General features: G+C 40.9%; 1 protein-coding gene across 3 annotated transcripts in view; it reads right to left on the bottom strand.

The window, feature by feature from the left end:
• rab11fip5a (RAB11 family interacting protein 5a (class I)) overlaps positions 1 to 14,698 on the bottom strand; it is a 25,595-nt gene extending 10,897 nt beyond the window's left edge. Inside the window, exons 1-3 of one of the 3 annotated variants that reach the window (XM_024269938.2) lie at positions 13,510 to 14,698; positions 3,828 to 4,339; positions 679 to 1,237 (exon numbers count right to left, since the gene is read on the bottom strand). In XM_024269938.2, the coding sequence (XP_024125706.1) occupies positions 679 to 1,237; positions 3,828 to 4,339; positions 13,510 to 13,856 (1,418 nt within the window). In that variant the 5' untranslated portion in view covers positions 13,857 to 14,698. The remainder of the gene's footprint in view (positions 1 to 678; positions 1,238 to 3,827; positions 4,340 to 13,509) is intronic. The other 2 variants (XM_024269947.2, XM_024269953.2) reach the window with 2 other exon arrangements.
• Positions 14,699 to 22,239: the final 7,541 nt, after the last annotated feature.

Here is a 22,239-nt window from a genome sequence, read left to right as displayed (position 1 = left end):
CGTATATAAGTCGCACTGGAGTATAAGTCGCAGGGACATTCAAACTATGAAAAAAACCGCGACTTATAGTCCGGAAAATACGGTAGGTTTACATGCACACTTTAAAATAAAAAGCTTTAAAAAAAATGTCAAACTGCAGAACACAAAGTGTAGGAGGAACGTGGGATTGTACAGTTTCAGCTCAACTTTCAGAGGATCAGTGACGTCTCCACCACCGCCCACAGCCTGCTTCATTTGAGCCCCACCCATCAGATTTAACAAAGCCATGGTATCTTCAGATGACTGAAGAAACATTTAAGTCTTTACTGAACCACACAGGGTTAACCTGCAGGAGCCCCTGCCCCCCCTCCTCCATCTGCATTGCAGATACCTGCTGTAACCAGAGACCAGAGCATGAAGAGCTGGAGGCATCTTCAGCGCTTCAGCATGGGGATTCCCACCAAATACAACCTCATCGTGATAAATAGTGAGACAGGAAGTTCAGCTGCTCCAGTGTGTGAGCAGGCAGCGACTCAGACAAAAGGTCAAACATTTCCATAAACCTGTTTCAGGTGAACACATGGAGGTGAAGAGTGTTTACAGGAGAGGAGAGATCAAACTAAAGTGGAAATAAAATCAGATGATAAACAAACCCAGATTACATTCAGAGAAAATCATGCTCCGCTCTGTGCGTCTCACCTGGGTTTGTCCTTTGATCCAAACCAGCTCCTGACCTTCTCCCCAGCGCCAGAAGAAACCTGCTCAGGCTCGTCCCGAGACGGCGTCTGACCCCTCCCAGGTGTGATCAGGTTCCTCCTCTGTTGCTTTTTCTTAAAGTCTGACTCCACCTCAGAGGAAATGTTGGCAGCTTCTGGCAGCACGTCTGGTTCTACAGCCTCCGTGTCCTGGACCCGTATTGGCCCGCTTGCCTCCAGAGCCGCTGCTATTGCGGCTTTTTCTTCTGTGCCGGCTCTGTCAAATGACCAGCGGCGGCCGTCCCCCACAGGACCTTTGGGAAGGTCCAGGTCCGCCGTCGTGCTGAGGTTCTGCAGAGACACGGACACCGGCAGAGACTTCTGCAGGAGACCAGCTCCACAAGCCGGTTTTCCAGGGCCGGGGTCCTGGGGCTGGGTGAGGGGGGCGTGGCTTCCATTCACAAAAATAAACTGTTGTGGCACGGCGATGCTGATCTCACCGGGCTCGTCACCGAACTCGGCTTTGAGGGAGCACGAGTTTGGAGACGTGTTGGCCGTGTGCTCTGTCAGAAAAGAGAGAAATGCATTTTCAGTGCCCTTAAAGACGACCCCCCCCCCACACACACACACACACACATGAACAGGAACTGCTTCACAAGCCACTGATGGAGTTCTTGATATCAGTGGAGTGAGAGAAGGACTATCAGGGCTTCACCCTCAAAGTTTTCTGAGTTAAACAATAAGTTTGTGTCAATAAAACAAAGCAAACCAGATATATGGCATTACCAGTGATAATGCTGGTGTCAATACTGTAGGCTGAATGTGGCCGCTGAAGATCAAGATGCAAGAGCGGATAGCTGAAAATGCTAAAACTGATAGCTGAAAATGCTAAAGCCTAAAGCTTGCGAAAATACTTGCTAAATGCCAAATTAGCCACAAAAAAACAAACCTGTAGACAACCACCAAAACAGCTAGCAAATGTAAAAATATTAGCTAAACTCTAAATTAGCCTAAAAAAATGTCGAATTTTGCCAAAACAGTTAGCGCAATGCTAAAATACTAGCTAAACTAAATTATTGTTAAAAAAAATGGAAAAATGTCTAATTTTACCAAAGCAGTTAGAATAATGCTAAAATATTAGCTAAGCTCTAAATCAGCCTAAAAAAAAATAAAATGTTTAAATTAGCCAAAAGAGCTAGCATAATGCTAAAATATTAGATAAACTCTTAATTAGATAAAAAGTCTGGAAAAAAGTCTAAAATATTCAAAAAGAGCAAGCATGTTGCTAAATTAAAAGCTACACTCCTAATTACCATAAAAACTCAGTAGAGGCTGAGCATTTTTAAGTTTGAATTGTGTACTTTCTAGCTGAAACTATGCAGAAGTTCACAAGTTTTTAAGTTTACAAAAGTTCTTGAAAGATTTGAGCAATTTCTCCTTCAATTCCCATAATGTATATTTTCCTCAATATTTCCCAAACTATAAAGATTATGAATACCAAAAGTGCAAGCAGTAATGTCCTGAACGAGCTGGATGATTTGATACCAAAACTGCTCAAATTGTTGAAAGCGTGATTGAGTTTTTACGTGCCAAAAAACATACGGAAAGGCGCAGGAGAATCACTGTATTGTCTCTCTCCCACCAACATTCTGTGTATTATTGGTTGTGAGGTGAACCTCTTCACAGTGTTATGCATTAGTCACAACTGCCCTTACGGGTGGATGAGGACAAACCTGTACGCAGGTGGTCTGTATGAAATGTAAAGGTCATAGAACTAAAATGTTCCAGCACATGTTTTCTATGGCCATGCTGCTGTCGACAGAGACAACACATTATCCAAGATTGCCAGTTATTACGAACTAGTAGTTGACTTACTAAACATTTCTTAATCACACCTGTTGTTGTTCAAAACTTTGATGATCCAGCCTCAGAGCAACAGTTTCACCACAGCGTGTTTAAGGGGTCAATGCTTGACCTTTATAATCTCACCACAACTATCAGCTTCACAGAACAAACACTCAGAACAAGCAGCAACTTAGTCAAGAAAACGTCTGTGGTCTACAGTAAGTGACTCTTTAATAGTGGGTGAGTAATTATTATTTAATGACTTATAAAAGATATTTATCCTATTAATGGAGTCTTGCTCCTGGTCCATGTTCTCTTCTTTGGAGTCTGTAGAACATCTCATATGCATTTTAGTTGTGTTTTTTTCAATGATTTTTTATCTTTACTTGTGTCCGTAGGGGACATGAAATCCTGTCCACCTTTATCCACATTTGTCATATGATGGAGAACACGTCAATGTAAGGCTGGGGTCATCAGGATCCAATAGGATTAAAGCGACTAATTTACAAAATCACAATGTGCGGCTAGCTAGACACTATTTATTTTGTTTTACGTGAGCGTTTCATTAAAGCTGGTCTGATGATAAAACAGAACATCTGATTTAACGTGGTTGAGTTTAGGGAAATTTTTTACCTTTTGATGCTGTGAAAGAATTTTATTATCTACTAAGAACATTGTTCCTATCAGAACTTTTATGTTCTCAATAAAAGTTAATCATGTTTACTGATCTTGTCTTTATTTAAAAATGCACTCTGGTGGAGAAAAATAAGTTATATTGGTCCAGTGCAGGGGTCTGCAACCTGAGGCTCCGGAGACACATGCGGCTCCTTTATTACTCCATTGTGGCTCTTTAGGTATAATAAAAGTACAGTTTTAATAAACATTAAATTAGTTGGTTGAGATTAGCATCTAATTGTTGTCATGCTGAAAGAAAATTTCACATTTGACTCTGCAGCAAGACGCTCTTATTAAACACGGAGTGCATTTTATTTTGAAAGGAACTCGTGTTTACTGTTGTCAAAAGTAAAGACGTTAGAGTTATTTATAGAAAAACATCCCTTTTTTATAATTCATTAATTGTAAATATTTAAAAGCTACATTTTCTAAAGGAATAGCTTAAAGTAAAAAATAAAGTGTATTTTCTAAGTAGGATTTGATGAGAGAAAATGTTCATGCACTTTTTTTTCTGTGAGCATCTCATGGTGAAAACTAAATCAACCTCTAAGGATATGTGAGTCTGAGATGGACAGCAGAACCCCCCAAAAGAAAGACATGTGATCCCCAGAGAACCAACAGACCAGGACTCACCTGGACTGTTGTCTGCAGTCAGGTTGCTGCTGTTGCTGGGTGAGTTGGAGAGGTCGGACACCACCACGCTGATCCCGGCCGTGGGACTGAGGCTCCCCCCTCGAGACGAAGACTCGCTGCTCTCAGAGCCTACAGACGTGCTGGAGCGAGTGTCGGACGTTTTCCGCAGCTTCCCCCTGAAGAAGAACGTTCTCATCTTGCTTCTCCGGGCCTCACCCCCCTCATCATCTTCATAGTCCTCCTCCCCACCTCCGTCGCTTGGCAGTCTATGGCGCAGGCGGTACAGAGAGGCGTACCCCCCCGGGAGGACGGCGGAGGATGTGTCGTCCTGGCTGGACCTCCTCTTTCCCTTGATGCGTTCTTTCAGCTTACTGAAGGGGGAGGCTCCTTTCTCCTTCATGACCAGGTCGTACATACTGGCCGTCAGGTTGTTCCGGGTGAACTGGATGGTGACCTGGATGTCCCCCCGCTCCTTCTCCTTCTTCCCCGACTTGGACTGGAGCCTGTACCAGCTGGAACAGAAAGACTGGGATCAGACGAGCGTTTGAATCGAGTCCAGAAGCTCACTGTTTGAATCCTTTAAAAACCACAGCTTTAGATTCTTTGGACTATCGTGACTCTTCAACCAATGAACTTCATTCTAGTGGATTCTGACGCAGCTTTGTGTTGTTATTGATGCAATGTGGCTTTCCTAAGACATTGTGAAAAACCACTTCACTCTGCGTCAGAATCAGCTGATTGAGGCTGATTGCGTTGAAGAGTTAGTCAAAGGTATTTATGGTGTTGCAGTGACTGCTCCAGTCTTAAAGGGTTAATAGCAGTAAAATTAAATGTCCATCTACCTCAGTTTGCAGCAGCTGCTTTGGGAGTGTGGGACCACTCATGTAACCCCCCATCCATCCTCACCTGGTGTATCCTTTCCAAAGCTTGGGCCTACAGTGTTTGGCTGAACTCAAATTGCTTCTCTACCCCATGTCTACTCACCATTGCTCCAACTGTAGCTATAGCGGTGTCCAAAGGGTTAAAGAGGAGCCATAGCAACTTAGGGTGGGCTGTCCCTTTACGAATAGAATGACCCACGTTTTGTTTGTGGCGTTGAGGAGAAACAGATCTTTATAGAAGTTTAAATCTAAGTATGAAGTTTTTGTTTTAGCATGACTTTCTAAAGTAATGAAACTGATGCTATGTATTTACTGAGTGTTGGCAGCTCCGCGGTAAAATTGATGACCGGCGACTATTGATGACATCATCAAGGGGCAGCAACATCTGAAGTTGAATGAATGAATGAATGAATGAATGAAATGGTTTATTTCAAGCAATCAGTAATAATACATGAAAAAAAATGATAAAAACACATCACATTGAATTACATCTAGATCACTTGAAAGGGAGTGGGAGGAAGCGAACTTATATAATCCCACCCCGGCTCGACCATACCGTTTTCTCTACATGCAGAGGCATGAAAATACTATGGTCCACAGCTCTAAGCCATACTTGATCCACTTCTAGCCCTATAACTCGGAGTAGTTGTCGCAGACACCAAAATGACTCTCTCTCTTTAACATAACTCTTTAACCATAACGTGAATCAGTTGATTCTAATGCTGAGAAAAACGACTTTTCAGTTTGTCTTTGCAGCGATATGCAACACAATAACGTAAAGGGTTGCATAACGAAGCAAAACTGCTTCTTTTCTGCTTCGGAATCCGCTGGAATACCATCCATCCATCCATCCATCTCCCTCCGCTTCATCCGGACCGGGTCGCGGGGGCAGCAGTCTAAGCAAAGATGCCCAGACTTCCCTCTCCCCGGCCACTTCTTCCAGCTCCTTTGGGGGACCCCGAGGTGTTCCCAGGCCAGCCGAGAAACATAGTCTCTCCAGGGCATCTTGGGTCTTCCCCGGGGCCTCTGCCCAGTGGGACATGCCCGGAACACCTCTCCAGGGAGGCGTCCAGGAGGCATCCGGACCAGATGCCCGATCCACCTCAACTGGCTCCTCTCGATGCAGAATACCATTAGTTTTTTTAAATAGTCAAAATAATGTCGACACTGAATCTGAAGCTCTGGTATCAAAGGGTTAAAAGAAAATACAAAAAGGAGGCAAGAGATGTTCTCCGGGTCTGAATGTCAAATAACCACGCTCATTTAAACATCTCATCGGAGGATGGAAGCCCACAAAGGTGTGAGTTTTTGAGCCACCTGTCTCCTCAGAAAGTTGGTGATCCCAAAAACACTTGAAGAAAAGGCAAACATAGTTGGTTTTACTTGTGTTGCCAGTAATTTCAGATTATCGTCTCCACGCAAAAAAATCTGAACGCTAACTAGAATTTACATTCTTAAAAAGTTTGAGCCCAAAAGCCCTAATCCTCTGTTCAAACCGATGAAAGCAGAAACAGATGCTCATCAACATCATCACTGATAATCAAGTCAACAACCAAAATAGTCGTCATCTTAGAAAAGAAGACACAAATAACCCTCAACCTCCATCAACCAACAGGAAGTCATGCACCCCAGGAGGAAGCAGAATTTACTGTGAACATGTCACTTCCTGTGCAGCATTTACAGCATGCCACACAGTCAAACTCTGTTTTCTCATGGTAGAACGAAGGCGTACAGAGTTTTACCCAGTGCACAAAAATGAAACCACTTCCTATAAACTCCACCTCGCTAACGTCAAATGAAGATGCTTTGATGTTTGGCCCTAATTTTCAAACACAAACACGAGTCAGCACAAATGTCAGAGCATCATGATATAAAACCACAATGGTGCATGAACACTAGTGCAGAAAGAGAACAGCGATGAGATGAAAAATAACAGTAACATCTGACAGTTTATCTTCTTTTCAACTCATCTTGTTTAGAAAGTTAAATCATGTCAAATTATTTAGATTAAAGCTTATTTTTATTCAGTTTGAAACTGAAGTGTAAAATTTGTTCTTTTCATGCGAAGAAGTAAAACCCTGTCAGAGAAATATTAGATATAACTAATTTACAAAAAACTGGGATGAGAGCCAACAACTTCTTGAAATATTTTTGAGGGCAGTATTGATCATAAAGTTGGGAAAATCTAAAAAGTAAAGTTCATCTCAGTGCTTTGCTATATACTTTTTACTGGCAGTGACAGAAGTCTAACATTTTCTGTAACATGTTTCCACACTGGAGCTGTTTTTTGGTCCATTCCTCCATGCAGATCTCTTCTAGAGCAGTGACGTTTTCAGGTTGTTACCAGAAAACACAACACAACTTCCTCCAAAGATTCTCTATGGGGTTGAGATCTGGAGACTGGCTAGGCCACTCCAGGACGTAGACATGCTTATTCTGAAGCCAGCCCTGTGTTGCCTGGGTGACATGTTAGTGAACATTGTCACACTGAAAGACTCAGTCACGTTTCATCTTCAATGCTGATGAAAGGAGGTTTTCACCCCAAATCTGACCCTACATGGCTCCATTCATTCTTTCCTTTACAGTCGTCCTGGTTTAAAGCATGATACTTCCACCCCCATGCTTTACAGTAGACATGGTCTTTTTTGGATGCAACTCAACAATCTTTCTCCTTTACACACAACTAGTGGAGTTTTTACAATAAAGTTTTAGTTTTGATTCATCTGACCTTGTGACATTGTCCCGCTCCTCTTCTGGATCATCCAGATTCTCTTTAGAAAACTTCATACGGGTCAGGACTGACTTAAGCAGAGCGACATGTCTAGCATTTAAGGGTTTGGGACCCTGGTGTTACTTTTGGTAACCTTTGTTACTTCTGTCGGTCCAGTGCGTCGCCCCCGTGTGCTTTTTGTGTTTTAAAGCATTGTTCTTGTGATCATTTTGACCTTGAGATCTAGCATGAAATGGCACATGAAGGGAGACCATCAGTGGTTTTGGACGTCTTCCATTTTCTAATAATTCCTCCCACACTAATTTAGATTCAGTCTTCCCAGCCTGGTGCAATTGTTCAACAATTCCACCAAACCTGACGTACGACTGACCGCTGCTTCTTCTTCTTCTGTGATACTGTCAGTAGTAAAAAAAAAAAAACGAATACAAACACCTGCAGTGCCCTCTAGCAGTGGCTTCTATTAGTATTTTTCATCACATATAAATTAATCTTTTCTCTCTGGCTTTTCAATGGTAAGGAATTTTGTCAATTAACACGTCTGAATCTTTTGTCTTAGACTAAAAGTCTGCTTCTGATACCTACTGCGCAGCAATAATGAGGGTCAAATTAAGTCATCCACCTGAACCCCTTCCTGCCCCTCCCTGCAGTTGTTTGGACAGCCCTTCTGACAAAGGGAAAGTTCCTGTTGAGGCTGAAAACATGTCCCACTGCGCAGCCTCTAATGTGATCCTCAGGCTGAGCCCAAACATGTCCACGGGCCGAAACCCAGAGAAAACACAAGCTCAGTGGTCCTGCAGACGCAACCAGCAGAGAGTGTAACTTTTCGTAGCAAGACGTCAAACTTTGGGTCCAGGTGGATAAACTGACAAACCACAGAAGAAGAAGCTATTAATGTTAAAACACCCCAAAAAACAAGCTCCAATCCTCCCTCACAGCTCTGGCGAGCCAGGGCGAGTCTCCCCTTTCACACAAAACCCTCAGAGCTGGCGAGAAGGAGGTCAAGCAGGAATGCTGAACCTCCACGCCTTAGAGCCGAGGTCGGTTTGAAAGACATTCCTACAGAGAGGAACAGAGGCAGAAGCTGCTTCATGAGGTAAGAAAACACAAAAACCGAAGCGCCCAAAGGTCAGGGACACGACTGCAGGAATGAGATGACAACTGAGCACCAACAACTCCCTGCAGGAGCACAAATATGCAAAATCCACCACAGAGCTCGTTTGGGTGTGATGTCTTCCTGCTTCCGAGGAATTCAGAGATCCAAATTTCCATAAACATTCATTCCACATCTGCACACAACAGGAAATCATCAACCTCCACCCTGTCCCAGCGTTCCTTCCCCTGCCTCTGACAAACACGAGAAAAACACGGTTACCTCGGCACACACAGTCTGGACGGAGTGTGGGTCGGGCAGCTCAAAAGAACTTCAAACATGTTAAGGCCTAAATCTGTGCTTCACCATCAAACACAGAAGTCAGAGGCTTTTAGGAAAGCTCAGCAACAAGAAACTGTCCAGTTACAGGAAACCAAGAAGCCAGACAGAAACCAGAGAAAGAACCCAAGGAAGAAACTATACAGGAACCAGAGAACCCCAAGAGAAACCTGAGAAATAGGACGACAGAAAGGATTCTGTCTTCCTGTGACATTTTTTTTACATTTCCAGTAGTGTTTTAATCATGATTATAAAGCTTTTATCCAAAACCCCACAACCTAAATGTCTTAACAAGTCAATTTTCATGTTGATCTGAAGAGTTACAGTTGTTACAGTAGTCAAAAGAATGTCAACACTGGAGCTAAAGCTCCAGCTTTATAGAGTTAAGAGTTTCACGAGTTAAGTTCACTGCTTTTCAGAAGCAGGGGAACCAGAGGGAGGAACTGCTGCAAGCTCCATATGTTAGTGGCAGAAAAACAGCTCCAGCGTAAAGCTGAAGAATTAGGAGTCATAAAAATTTGAATATGTCTGCTGGGTAAACGTGGTGCAGTGAGGAGCTGCAGATGCTTCTTCAGTTTTTCTTTGGACAACAGGTTCCAAAGATCTGGACGGTCCTCCTTTGGTGCAAAAGAATCCAACAGCTGTATGGGTTAAAAATGTTTAGTGAAGTATTCAACCACTGATGCCGGACACCTGACATAAGCTCCACGGTGAGTGTCCACGGATTTAATGGAGTAACATTTGAGACTTAAGAAAAAATAGAAATGAAGGATAAGACAATGTTTTTAACATGTTCTTGAACTATTTCTCTTATGATGGAAAATAATTTAAGGTTAAAATTGCATTTTTGGCCCTCCCTTCTGCCTTCCCCTTAGCCCTTCTCCTCAATTTGAAGCAGCAGTTTAAGTGGAGGTCATGTCCGGGATTATTTTTTTTAAATGTCACCCTCCAAACAGAGGGGTCTGAAGTTCACCGTCGCGTGGCTAAACCACGTCACGCTGAGAAGCGTTTTTCTTCAAGTGGGTGCGCTCTGAACCGGACGATTACATTTAAATGTAAGTAATGACTTTTGTTGTAGCACGACCTTTTCAAAGTTATAAAACCACTGTTGTTATATATATTCAAGCGCTGGAAGCTCCACGCTAAAGCTAGCGGACCGACGATTATTGATGACGTCATCGTACAAAAGTAATGTCCAAAATATTAAGACACAGGTTGTGTCCAAATTCCCCCCAATAAGTTGTCGACTATTTTAATAGTCAATTAAACATCGATTAGTTGACTAATCGTGGCAGCCCTAACACCAAGTGAGAGTAGCACTTGCACGCAGTCAACAAGGACCCAGTACTCAAAACTTGCCAATGACTAGAGAGAGTGGCATAAGGACACCATAAGTGCATGTAACTTACATTATCCCTACAAATACTTCAATATACACTTACCACACACACAACAATCCTACGTTCCATTGTCATAAAGTCCCTTAAGCTGGCCATACAAGTCTCAAGTGAACGACATAAGACACACCTGCGCTCCCCTTAAGATGCAGTTGCTCTTCTCTACGACCCTTCACGGGCCCAAAAAACCTGTCATGAGTGTATGTAACTAAACCCATGTTAACAAAAAAAAACAAAGGGCACTGAGGCTGTTCTTCTGGCAAACAACGCAGTTCCCTTGAGAAAGAATTTCACACATTGTTTTAACTGGACAGTTTTGAAAATCCATAATTGCTATTTTTCTCATCATCACCATTATTTCAGCAATTTTTATTATTACAGAGACCAGGGGATAAAAACAATATGATTTATTTTGCCGCCATTCAGTTTTTTTTTTTAAATAAATGTAAGCAATTTGAAGAGAACAATTTTCTCTTCTAGATACCTGCATAAAATACAAGATTCCAGCTAAAATTACAACAGTCATTGGCACAGAGAAAGAGCAGTCGACCTCTGATCGGAGGATCTGAAGTTCAGTTCCCACCTTGAGACACCAAGTGTTGAAATGTCCTTGAGCAAGACACTGAACCGCATGTTGCTCCTGGTGCTTAATAGGTCCTAGTGGTTTAGCAGTGGAGCCGTCATCAGTGTGTGAATGCGTGTGTGTGACTGAATTAGACTGTGACTGTAAAACTTTTTGAATCCTAAACCAGGGTAGAAAAGTGAGTATAAGTATACAAGTATTTACTTTGTACCAAGAATTTCTGTTCAATCTATTTGTCATGTGTCATCAATGTTGTTTTTATATAGCATATATTATCACAACTGTTGTGCTTTTAAAACTAAAACAAGAATGATTACAGACTTTTTATCACACCTATGGGCGATGGCAATATTCAAACAATCAGTGACTAGTGCTGTCACAAACGATTAGTTTAATAGTCGACTAATCACCAATTATTTTTTCCAGTTAGTTTTACTAATCAGGTCATGCGCAAACTGGATGTAAAGCATTCATCTTAACCATCGCTAGCTTTAAAATAACTAAAAACTAGATATATAACATTACCTGTGATAATGCTAGTGTGAATGCTGTGAATTTGGATGCTAGAGATGCTGAAATTGATAGCTAAAATCACTGAAGCTGAAAACGCTGAAGCTGATAGCCCGTTAAATGCGAATTTAGCCTTAAAAACCTTTTAAAAAAGCCTAAATTAGCCAAGACAGCTAGCATGTAGCTGTAATATTAACTAAACTCCAACTTAGCCTAAAAAACCTTAATAATTGCCAAAATAGTCCAAAAAACTAGCAAAATCCCAAAATAACTTTCAGCTTTACTACACTCTGAGTCCATATAATATAAAGTAACAACTAATCAACTATTAAATTAGTTGTCGACTATTTTAATTGTCGATTAGTCATCGATTAGTGGACTAATCATGGCAGCCCTAGTGACCACTATTTATAAAAAACAAATCTTATGAGACCTGTTCAGGGCAAAGTGCCATAAAAATAAGCAATCCTTATCAATTGATTCCTGTGCTGTCACAGTCAGAGAATCAGTAGAGAAGCATTTGACACAAATCACGCCACCTTATCAATGCCAAGCGCATCCCAGATGGTCACTGTGACATCGGATGTACAGATCTCAGAGGAGACAGACTTTCTATTCACAATGAAAACTGTATTGAACTTAACTGTAGCAACGTACACTTTAATGTAGTCAGACTCTGAGGGTCTCACTTAAACTACAGGACGGTTATTCAGACAACTAAAAACAAGATCAATTTGCATCTAATTCTAGCTAATTTACAAAACAATTGACTCTCAGAAATACCAGATTTACCCATTTACGTTACAGGTTTTTTGACAGGTTGATGGTTTATCTTTTGATAGCTGCCTCCTTTACTTTTACACTGAATAGTTTTGACTAATTTAGGCTTTTTTCAGTTTTTTAGGCTATTTTGAAGTTTAATTATTTTTTTCAACTATGCATCACCTGTTTAGGCTGACCAATTTTTTTTTTAGGCTGATTTGGCATTTAGCTAATATTTTAGCTGGCTATCAGCTTCAGTGTTTTCAGTTACTAGCTTAAGTGATTTCAGCTATCAGCTTCAGCATCTTCAGCAGCCAAATTCATTTTACAGCATTCACACTAGCATTATCACAGGTAATGCTATATATCTAGTTCATAATTATGCTAAAAAGTTACAGTTTAAAAGTTTTAAAAATGGGCATTCTGCTAGCTTTTTGGACTTTTTTGACAATTACTGAGATTTTTTAGACTCTTTTGGAGTTCAGCTAACACTTCAGCTACATGCTAGCCTTTTTGGAGTTAGGCTAATATTTAAACGCTAGCTGTTTTGGCTAATTTAGGCTTTTATTTAGTTTTTTTAGGATATTTTGAAGTTTACTTATTTTTTCAGCTACATGCTAGCTGTTTTGGCTAAGCTATTTTTTTCTCATTTTTTAGGGTAATTTTGAATTTAGCTCATATTTTGGCTGGCTATCAGCTTCAGCGTCATCAGCTATCAGCTTGAGATTTCAGCTCTCAGCCTCAGCTTTTTTAGCAATCAATGTCAGCATCTTCAGCAGCCAAATTCAACTTACAGCATTCACACTAGCGGATATATATTTAGTTCATAATGATGTTAAAAAGTTACAGTTTTAAAGTTTTAAAAATGTAGTTTTAGAGTGTTCAATAAATGTTTAACCTGTTCGACCCGCGACCTAATGTGTGTTTTGGATTTTGGCCCCTTATGCGATTGAGTTTGACACCCCTGGATTAAACCAAACATCTGTTTTTTGGGTTATCCCTTTTTGGCAGATGTTCTTTAAGTGGGTTGAAACAAACCCCAAGACCTTCTTTTACGGATCTACTTCAAGATCAATCCAGGTTCATATCAAGAACATACAAGTACCCAGGAGGATGGTAACATCCTCTGATACTAAACAGACCTTCTTGGTCCTGCAGATCAAGTGATGATTAATCTTATCATCTGGGACATCTTAAACCCCTCCCCCTGAAGCATAATGGATGAGGACATGAACTTTCTAGAAGTTACATGAGGTTCTGGTTGAGGAGTTGGGGTTTGATGTCTGAGGGAGGGCCTGATGCAGCAGCAGAGACCCAGAAAGGTGTAGCTCCAGAACCCTGGAGAGAGGAGGTGAACCTGAGGCAGAAGAAGCAGCTTTAAAAACTTACTGGTTTTTAAGGCATCTGCTCTGATGGAACACCTCGTCCAGCTGGATCACCGCCTGCCCGAGGAACACGTCCTGGACCACCAGCCCCCGGTGCATCACCGTCAGGACCAGCCGCCCGCTCTCCAGCGCGCCGGGCTGCAGCTCGAAGGTGCACTCCTCCCCCCACTCCGGCTCGGTGGTCTTCTCCACCACGCCGGTGGAGTACTTCTCCTTCCCCAGCTGGATGATGGCGTAGACGTCGCTGGTGCCGTGCTTGCTCTTGCCCTGCAAGCCTCTGCCCCTCAGCACCGTCACCAGGACGTGTGTCGGTACCCACTGCTGCTCCCCCTCCACGGTTAGCGAGGACATGTCCCCCCCGCCCCCTCCTCCAGACGCTGGGACGGTGATGGCGCCGCTGCCTGCTCACATCAGCTCCGAGCGCTGCCGCATAACGGCCGGGCCCGGATGTGTCCGGTGCTCGCTTCCTGTCAGCAGGGGTGGCTCTGCGGCAGCGTCTGGGCCCGTCTCGAGGAAAGACGTCACGGGTCCCCCCTCCTCCCCCGCCCTCAGCAGAACCGAGCAGAACGAGGAAGTTGTACACATGGCTGCGCGCGCGCGGTGCTACTCCCGCTCATTAAGCCCCCACCCCCTGTGTTAGCTCCTCCCCTTTTCCTGTAAACTTCAAACAATCCCACAAAAACAATTTATTCAAATATAGTGCTTTATTAAGAAAAAATTATATAAATGTAGTTTTATTCAATAAATCAATTAATTTATTTTTTTTTTTACTTCTAAGTAGGCTAACCTCTAATATTTCTATACAAATAAACAGTCTTCAGTAGAGGAGTGTATGTTTCACTCTCCAATTAGTCAATACTCATCTCAATACATGATTCAATCTGGATATTTATTATTCATTTGCAGTCCTTTAAGTGGGCCGGTACTCAGTACCACACTGGCTTAGGTGGGGACTCAGTGGTCTGGGTCCCTACGGTATCAAGCCACCCGGTAGACAGCGTAGCGAACTAACAAGCTACTCGGCGGACAGCTTAGCGAGCTCCTCTGCCCAGCTAGCCGGACTACTGAGTGCCCACTCAAGCTAGTGCGGGCAAACACAGATGGGGCCACCATGGAACCCACAGACTAACCCACCTGGAGCCCACTAATTCATTTCAAAGGTAAACCATATGGCACCACATTGAAATGTTCGCTGGGAACGGCTGGCGATACTGAGCATTTGCTTATCAATCCGATACCTGTCAATATCGCCGATATCGATACCATTTTGATATTTTTCATAAATGTGGCAGATCTACATTTTTTTTAATCACTTTGAATGTTTTTATTTGTAAGTTTCCCTTTTTAAATTACTTAATCAACATATAAACAGAATTATGACAATATTTTCACTTAGATGGAAAATAGTTTACTTAAAAAAAAACTTCTTGAAAATGAATAAAAAGTGAATTAGTGAATGCAAAACAGTCTACAAACCTAAAGAAACAAGTATCTATGATACAAAAATAAATCAAAAATGTTTAATGATAAAATGTAAAGCACAGATCTTAATCATCCTTAGCTTTAAAATAGCTAAAAACTAAATATATAGCATTGCCTGGGATAATGCTTGTGTGAATCCTGTAGGCTGAATTTGGCTGCTGAAGATGCTAGTACTGATAGCTGAAAACGCTGAAGCTAATAGCTAAAAATGTTGAAGCTGATAGCCAGCTAAAATATTAGTTAAATGTCAAATTAGCCTTAAAAACTGAAAAAGCCTAAGTTAGTGAAAACAGCTAGCTTGCAGCTGAAATATTAGCTAAAAATTAGCCTAAAAAAACAACAAAAAAGCCTAAATTAGCCAAAATACCTAGCATGTAGCTGAAATATTAGCTAAACTCAAAATTAGCCTAAAAAACTGAAAAAATAAAAAAGTGAATGCAAAACAGTCTACAAACAAAAAAAAAAAACAAGTAAGTATGATACAGAAATAAATCAAAATGATTAATGATAAAAAAAATGAAACAACTGGTAGAAATATAAATTATTCATAACGTCTCAGCTTTTAAACAGAACAATAAACGGTTGAAAAACAACTCAGCATTTAAATGGAGTGGAAATAGGTGGAAATCCTCTTTGTCTGCTGCTGCTTAGATCTCACTGGAGCAGTGCGGTATTTTGAGCGTTTCTATTATAATATTGACCCATTAGACCGGACCTATTAATAGAATTTTTGGTCCCCTGTCGGTTGTACATCCATCGAAAAATGGAACCAACCAATTACGGCGGAGCTACTGTAATCACACGATGAAATCCATTGACTATTGTAATAAGGTATTATGACAATAGCAAGCATCCAACCAACACTTTTCCCGACTCAAGATTTGTACCTGTACTGAATATCACAAATAAAAACAACTTTTACTCTGTACTGAATTACATTTGTGAATGAATATATGTACTCTTTACTCCACTACATTTGAATGGACATTGTGATTGTGCACAAACACATTTCTTGATGTTCTTTGAGCCAGCCTGCAATCAACACAATTGAAATAGTTGAGTTCTTTTAAAATCGCATACTTTAATACTTTTACTCAAGTATTATTAGAATTGGTGACTTGTAACTTGTAATGGAGTAGTTTTTACAGTAAGGAATCTGTACTTTTACTCAAGTATCTTTTTCAGGTACTCAACCCTGCAGTCAATGGATTGTTTTTTTCTCTTTGATTGCAGTACACGAATATAGTAGGCAGACAGTAGGGAGCACAACAGGAAGAGATTGGTTACTAACACAGGTTGTGGGAAACTGATTATTTGCTTTATGATTTATGATTTTGGCTATGCCCAAATTCCCACCATAATACCTAATTACTAAAAAAAAACTATATAGTGTGAAACTATCCAGTGCCCTGGATTTTTAAAAGTAATTTGGACACCATGCTCACTACTTAACTGCAAGTATGATGTCATTTTATGAAGTGAAAATCTAATCAATACAAGCATTTTACAGTGTCTATTTTTGACTCCAATGTGTTCGGATGATGAAAAACGCTCATTGTTTATTAAAAAATTCATTTAGTCAATACAATTGTTACTCTCAAAAATAAATCAGTTTCTTTTTTGTATTAATATCCTTAACATCCTGAGTTTTTAGTTGTTTTTTGTGTGTAAGATTTATTTCTTTTTTTTTTAGTTCCTCTAAATTTAAATAATGAGCCAAAATTCATTTTAAGCTTTGTTGGCCCAAACACTTATACATTACAGGATTCCTAACAGGTATTTAAGTCCTGTCTGTTCACAGAGCGATTATTTCAAGGGAATTTATTCTGCAGTTTTGTTTTAGAACATGGGTCAGTGTTTTTTTTATTCTGATTCTGTCTCCTCTTTTTTCAAAATAAATATCTTAAATTTTCATTTGACTGTTGGTGTGGAAGTAATCCTCTGTTGATATCCCAGCACTCCTTTGTTTACCCTCTGGCTTACAGCCCCTCACAACCCCCAGCCGTTGTTGTAGTAAATAAATGGAGCTATCCACTCTCACAGTTTAGATCCAGATTTCAGCTCAGACAAGTAAAAGAAAGATCCTCATGGATCTATTTGTCTGCAAGTGGATGCATCAGAATGGAGCCGAGCAGTGACACTTTGGTCCGCCCATTGCAGTAGTTCTGTCACAAAACTGAGCCTTTTCCAACTGAGTTTTTTTTTTATCTGCTCCTGATCCATCATGATTTGAATAAAAAAAAATACTCATAAACACAATTTTGATCTGAAATTATTTTATACATGTCCTCCATCATGAGAAAAATGCTACAAAAACATGTTAAAACACCAAAATCAGGATTTTCATTGGAGTGGGTCCTTAAAGGACGGGGTTTGGGCCACTGGGCCAGAACATTATCTTTACCTGGGAGTTGGATCCCTTCAGTATCACCTCATCATAGCCTCTGCCTCCTGAACAGCAGCCAGTGCTCCCTGCAGCAGATCACAGAGAAAGTTCCTCATTTAAGCTCTGCAGCATAGCTGCCAGATGACAACGTTTAGAGATAAAAGGGCTTCTGCAGATTTCTATGAATTAAAAAAAAAAAAAAAAAATTGATTTTTGTTACATTTCTATGGGCTGCATAGTGATCTCTATTGTCATCTACTTCTCCTCTCCTCTATTCTTTATTGTTTATTTCTCAATTAGTTCTGTATGTCTCTGATGGTGCAGTGTGATTCATATGTTGTTCCTTCTTTCTCACTCCCCTCTGGGGAGAGCGGGAGAGATTTCAGTTTTTTGGAGACTCGTCTGTGTTCCTGTTCCTGGCACTGGACCTCGTCACCGTCTCGTTTCACGTCTCAGAGTGGGAGAGATTCCAGGAGGCTTGTTGATATTCCTGTTCTTGGCCGTGGACCTCGCCTCTGGCACGTCTCGCATCCCCAGCTGTCCCCCAGCCCATATGCTACACTATTTAAACATGTAGTTGTAGAATTAGATAAGCTAATTCTTCTTTAACAGTCCCGGTGAATCGGTTGTCTGTCCTGGGATAGGATCTCTCCCTCATGTGGGTATCCCTAGAGTTTCTTCCTTGTTTCTTGAATCAGTTTTTTTTTAGGAGTTTTTACTTACACATACTCAGTTTTATTTAGTCTGTTTAGTTTAGCTATTAGCTATTGTTTATATTTTATGACCGACCTGCTACTGGCATGAAGCCCAATGAGACAATTGTTTTTGTGACATTGGGCTATATAGATAAAATTGAATTGAATTGAATAGTGGCATTGTGGTTTACAGCAAGAAGGCTGTGGTTCAAATCCCGACTGAGTCCTGTCTGTGTGGAGTTTGATTTTTTCCTCGAGGGTTTTCTCTGGGCAATCCAGCTTCTTCCCACAGTCTAAAAAAACCTGCTTTAAAAGTTATTTGATTACTCCAAGTTGTCCCCCAGATGTGAATATGTGCATAAGCAAGGAAGGAAGGACAGAGACAGATGGATTTTTCTTGTTACTGACATATTTTCCTAAAATGTATGACTTGTACGTCATAATTTTGCTGGTTCTACTTTATATCTTCAGAGTTTCTTTGGATAAGAACAGTTGTAAATGATTTAATGTGTACACACATTTATTTATTTGTTATTCACATGCACTTTTACATCTAGTTTGAAGAGAAAGTCATGTCCTGCCAAAGAGAACAAGAAACTATTTTTTTGGTTATAGAGGTTTTATTATGTTTTTTTTTTTTACAGGCTGAGAAGAGATGATAAAGACATAAAATATTTCTGCTCTTCTGAAAATTATATTAATTATGTTCAGTTCTGATAAATCAGCCCAGTTTGTTCTATTCGTTTTGAAGATGTTTTGAAAAATGAAAAACTATTTTGGTTACTCTTTGATGGAAAACTTATTGTATTTTTTATTTTTTTAAACAGTGACTTTCAAAAAGTTGAATGTAAGTCTGTTGAGTTTAGGAAAGCATGTCCCGATTTATTCCCCCATCTCCCTTATTTAAATTGTTATATTGAAGCTAGTGAGAACGCTGGACTTCAGGCCCACAGGATCATCTGGTTTCAACATGGCGACGTCCGTACCGCAAAAAAAAAAATGTCAACTACGTTGACTACATTTTGTTGGAACAAGAATTAAGCAATTTTCTATGGGTGACATCACACTCAGTCAGTCCAGTTCTTTTATAAGGTCAATGGTGTTACATTGTTGTTCATCACAAAGAGGCTTGTAGAGTAAAACTGTTTATTCCTGGTAATGATTTAGTAAGTTAATCTGATTATAAAAAGGTGTTACTGGAGGTGTTTTTTTCTCTGAGAAAAAGTAAATATCTCAACTTTGTTCACTTTCCTGGAAGTGACGAGCATCAAACCTTCAGTTCTGTTCAATAGGATTCATTCCAGTCTCACAGTCTGACCCTGTCCCCCACTGACAACATCAATGGGGTCCTGAAGGTCCAACAAGCTTTTTAACCCGGCGCTGAAATGTTTAGTAATATTTATGACAAAGTAATCTGTCTAGTTAGGATGTTATCTCTGCGATCATGAAGACGGCAGAGAGATTTCCACAGACAGACGATCCTTGAGCCCAGGCCCCCCCTTCAAAGAGAACTACTTAATCTATTCTGGGGATTGAACTGTCAATCATATAATCAACAGGCTCCCACATTCATCCTTGTTTCGGACACGACAGCTGGGACGGACCAGCAGATAATCCAACTGCGGGGCTGAATGTAGACACTCAGGGGGAGGCGGGGGTGGGGGCAGCTGCTGCAACACACACAAACTGACAAACCAGCACTGACATGGATCCTGTTCAAGCTCCAGACTGCAAATGGCCTATTAGAGTTTAAACGAAGCAATTAGAAACCTAATCAGAGCTCACTTTCTCACTCCTGTCCTGTCATTGACCTCCCCCCCTTTGGAAGACGGACGGGGGCTCACAACAGCTGCATGAGCTGTCTGTGGAGTTGGTCCTTGTCCAGCCATGGTAAGGTTCTGACCACTGGTCACTGTCTGACACGACTTCGATCTTATGCATTGCTGGTCGGATACGATACCAGTCTTTCTATGGTCCAAGTCAGACATGTTCCAGGTCTGGCCACAGTTCGGTTTCTCATGTGGTCCCAGTCCATCTATTGTCCACGTCCCGTATGATGCAGACCAAGTCTTGTCTGGTCTGACATGGTTTCAGTCTTGTGCAATACTTGTCTGACATGATTACAGTCTTTTTGTGGTTCTGGTCCAACCATGGTCTAAGTCTTGCATGTTCCAAGTCTGTGCATGTTTTTTTTTTCTTCTGTGGTTCGAGTCCATCTGTTATGCAGGTCCTCTACTCATAGTCTTTCTGTGGTACTGGTCCTGCCATGGTCCTGATCTCAGCTGACTTAAGATAGGTGCAATCATGGTCTGAAAAGGATAATACTCTTATGTGGTTTTGGTCCATCAATGGTCCAAATCTGTCTTAGTTAAGGTCTTCCACTTCTGGGTCCAATCAAAGTCTTGGTCTATTGTAATTTTGCTGATGTAGTCCTTGTGTGGTCTTGTCTTTACTGTGGTGCTGGCTCCGTGGGCCTGGTCTGGTGGGGTTTTGATTTGGTATGGTCCCAGTCTGGTGTAATCCAATTCTGACATGGTCACAATCTTTCTGCGATCCTGATGTGTCTGTATTACAGTCCTATGATCTTGGTCCATCTGTGGTCCCAATCTTTCTGGTGCGATATTGTGGAGTCTTCTATGGTCCCGGTCAAACAGAGTCCTGGTCTTTCTTTGGTTCTCTGTTTTTTTTCCGTGGTCCAGATCAGATGTGATATTGACCTAACGTGGTCCCAATGTGGTCCAATCCTGGTCTAACAGGGTCCCAGTCTTGCTGTTGTCCTGGTGTATTCCAGTTTGACGTGATCCTGGCTCATCTTTGGTCAGTCAGACGTAGTCCTGGTCAAACATATTCATGGTTTCATGGTGTTTCTGTCTTTCAGTGGTCCTGGTGCATCCAAGAATCCATCGAACAGAGACAATAGAGACCACCAGGCCAAGTCAGACTGGCTCCTGGTCTAATGGGGCCCCAGTACTAATATCTTGATGTGTCTGCTGACTCGGTCTGACATGGAGTTGATAACCTGAGTGTCCATAATAGACAAGGTCTGAGCTGGTTCCATCTTCTGAATGTTCTCCTCCTATTCATATAATCCACATCTTTATAGTAACATTTTGATACGTTTTAAAATCTGAAGTTTCTGCAGATAAATCTTCAGAACCTCATTAAGCAAAAGTTGATCTATCGTGTGGATCTGGTGGATTTCATCTCCCTTGTGGACCTGTAGGGGTTCAGATCATGATAGAGACAAACCTGCTTGAGCGAGAAACGTGATGACTTCAAATGTTTCAAAGAAGTAGATTCCAAATATAAAAATAAAATCTGAGGGTGACGATTTTTTCCCATTTCTTTATTATCTGTTAAGGTTCATCAACAGGCGCATTCCAGTTCCTCATCCTCATTCCTTCATCCCAAGAATTTGTTTGTTTGTTCATTTCAAGAAGATTGAGATGTAGGACCAGCATAAAGAAGGAGTTACAACCGAGATCTTTAATAAACTCTGACCCAGATACTTTAGAATTCCCAGCTGTACATGAATGCAGCATGTGAGCCCTGAACAGCTGGAGAGTGTGTGTGTTGAGGGGGGGCTGTAATTATCGGCTAAACTGCATTGAGGGAGGGGTGTTAAACCATGTTTTTTTTCCTTGTTGTTTTTAAAAGGCGTATAAAAAAAATGAAAAGAACATTGACCACGGCGCCTTTGTGTTCACGAAATAAATGTTGACATAACTGAAGCCAATTATTAAAAGTTGGATTAAAATAAAATTCCACAGATTATCCCGAGAGATTCAATTAAACATACAAACAGGACCCAAACAAAATACGACAAGGGTGCTAAACAAAGTGTATTCATACGACACATTCATTACTATGAAGTGCTGAAAATCAGTCATGCTAGTAGAGTGGATGATTAAATATGAACGTTTCATGGAATAAAAGGGAAAGGTCATTGCAAATGAATTAATTCACACATATAAATGTAAAAAATACTTATTGTAGTTGTTTTAATTTTAAAAAAACAAATGATAAAACTTAAAAAAGTAGAGGATAATTGTAGAGGTTGGGAATTCTGTCAGATGAGGAATGAACGAAGAACTCGTGGAACAGATGATCCGTCGTTTATGACATCCATCTGGAGGATTAAAGAGTGGAATATCTTTCCTCATTAATACCA

Source organism: Oryzias melastigma, linkage group LG22, assembly GCF_002922805.2.
Source record: "Oryzias melastigma strain HK-1 linkage group LG22, ASM292280v2, whole genome shotgun sequence".
NCBI classification, from domain to species: Eukaryota; Metazoa; Chordata; class Actinopteri; order Beloniformes; family Adrianichthyidae; genus Oryzias; species Oryzias melastigma.
The sequence above is the reverse complement of the archived record's forward strand: the minus strand, read 5'-3'. Positions and strand labels throughout refer to the sequence as shown.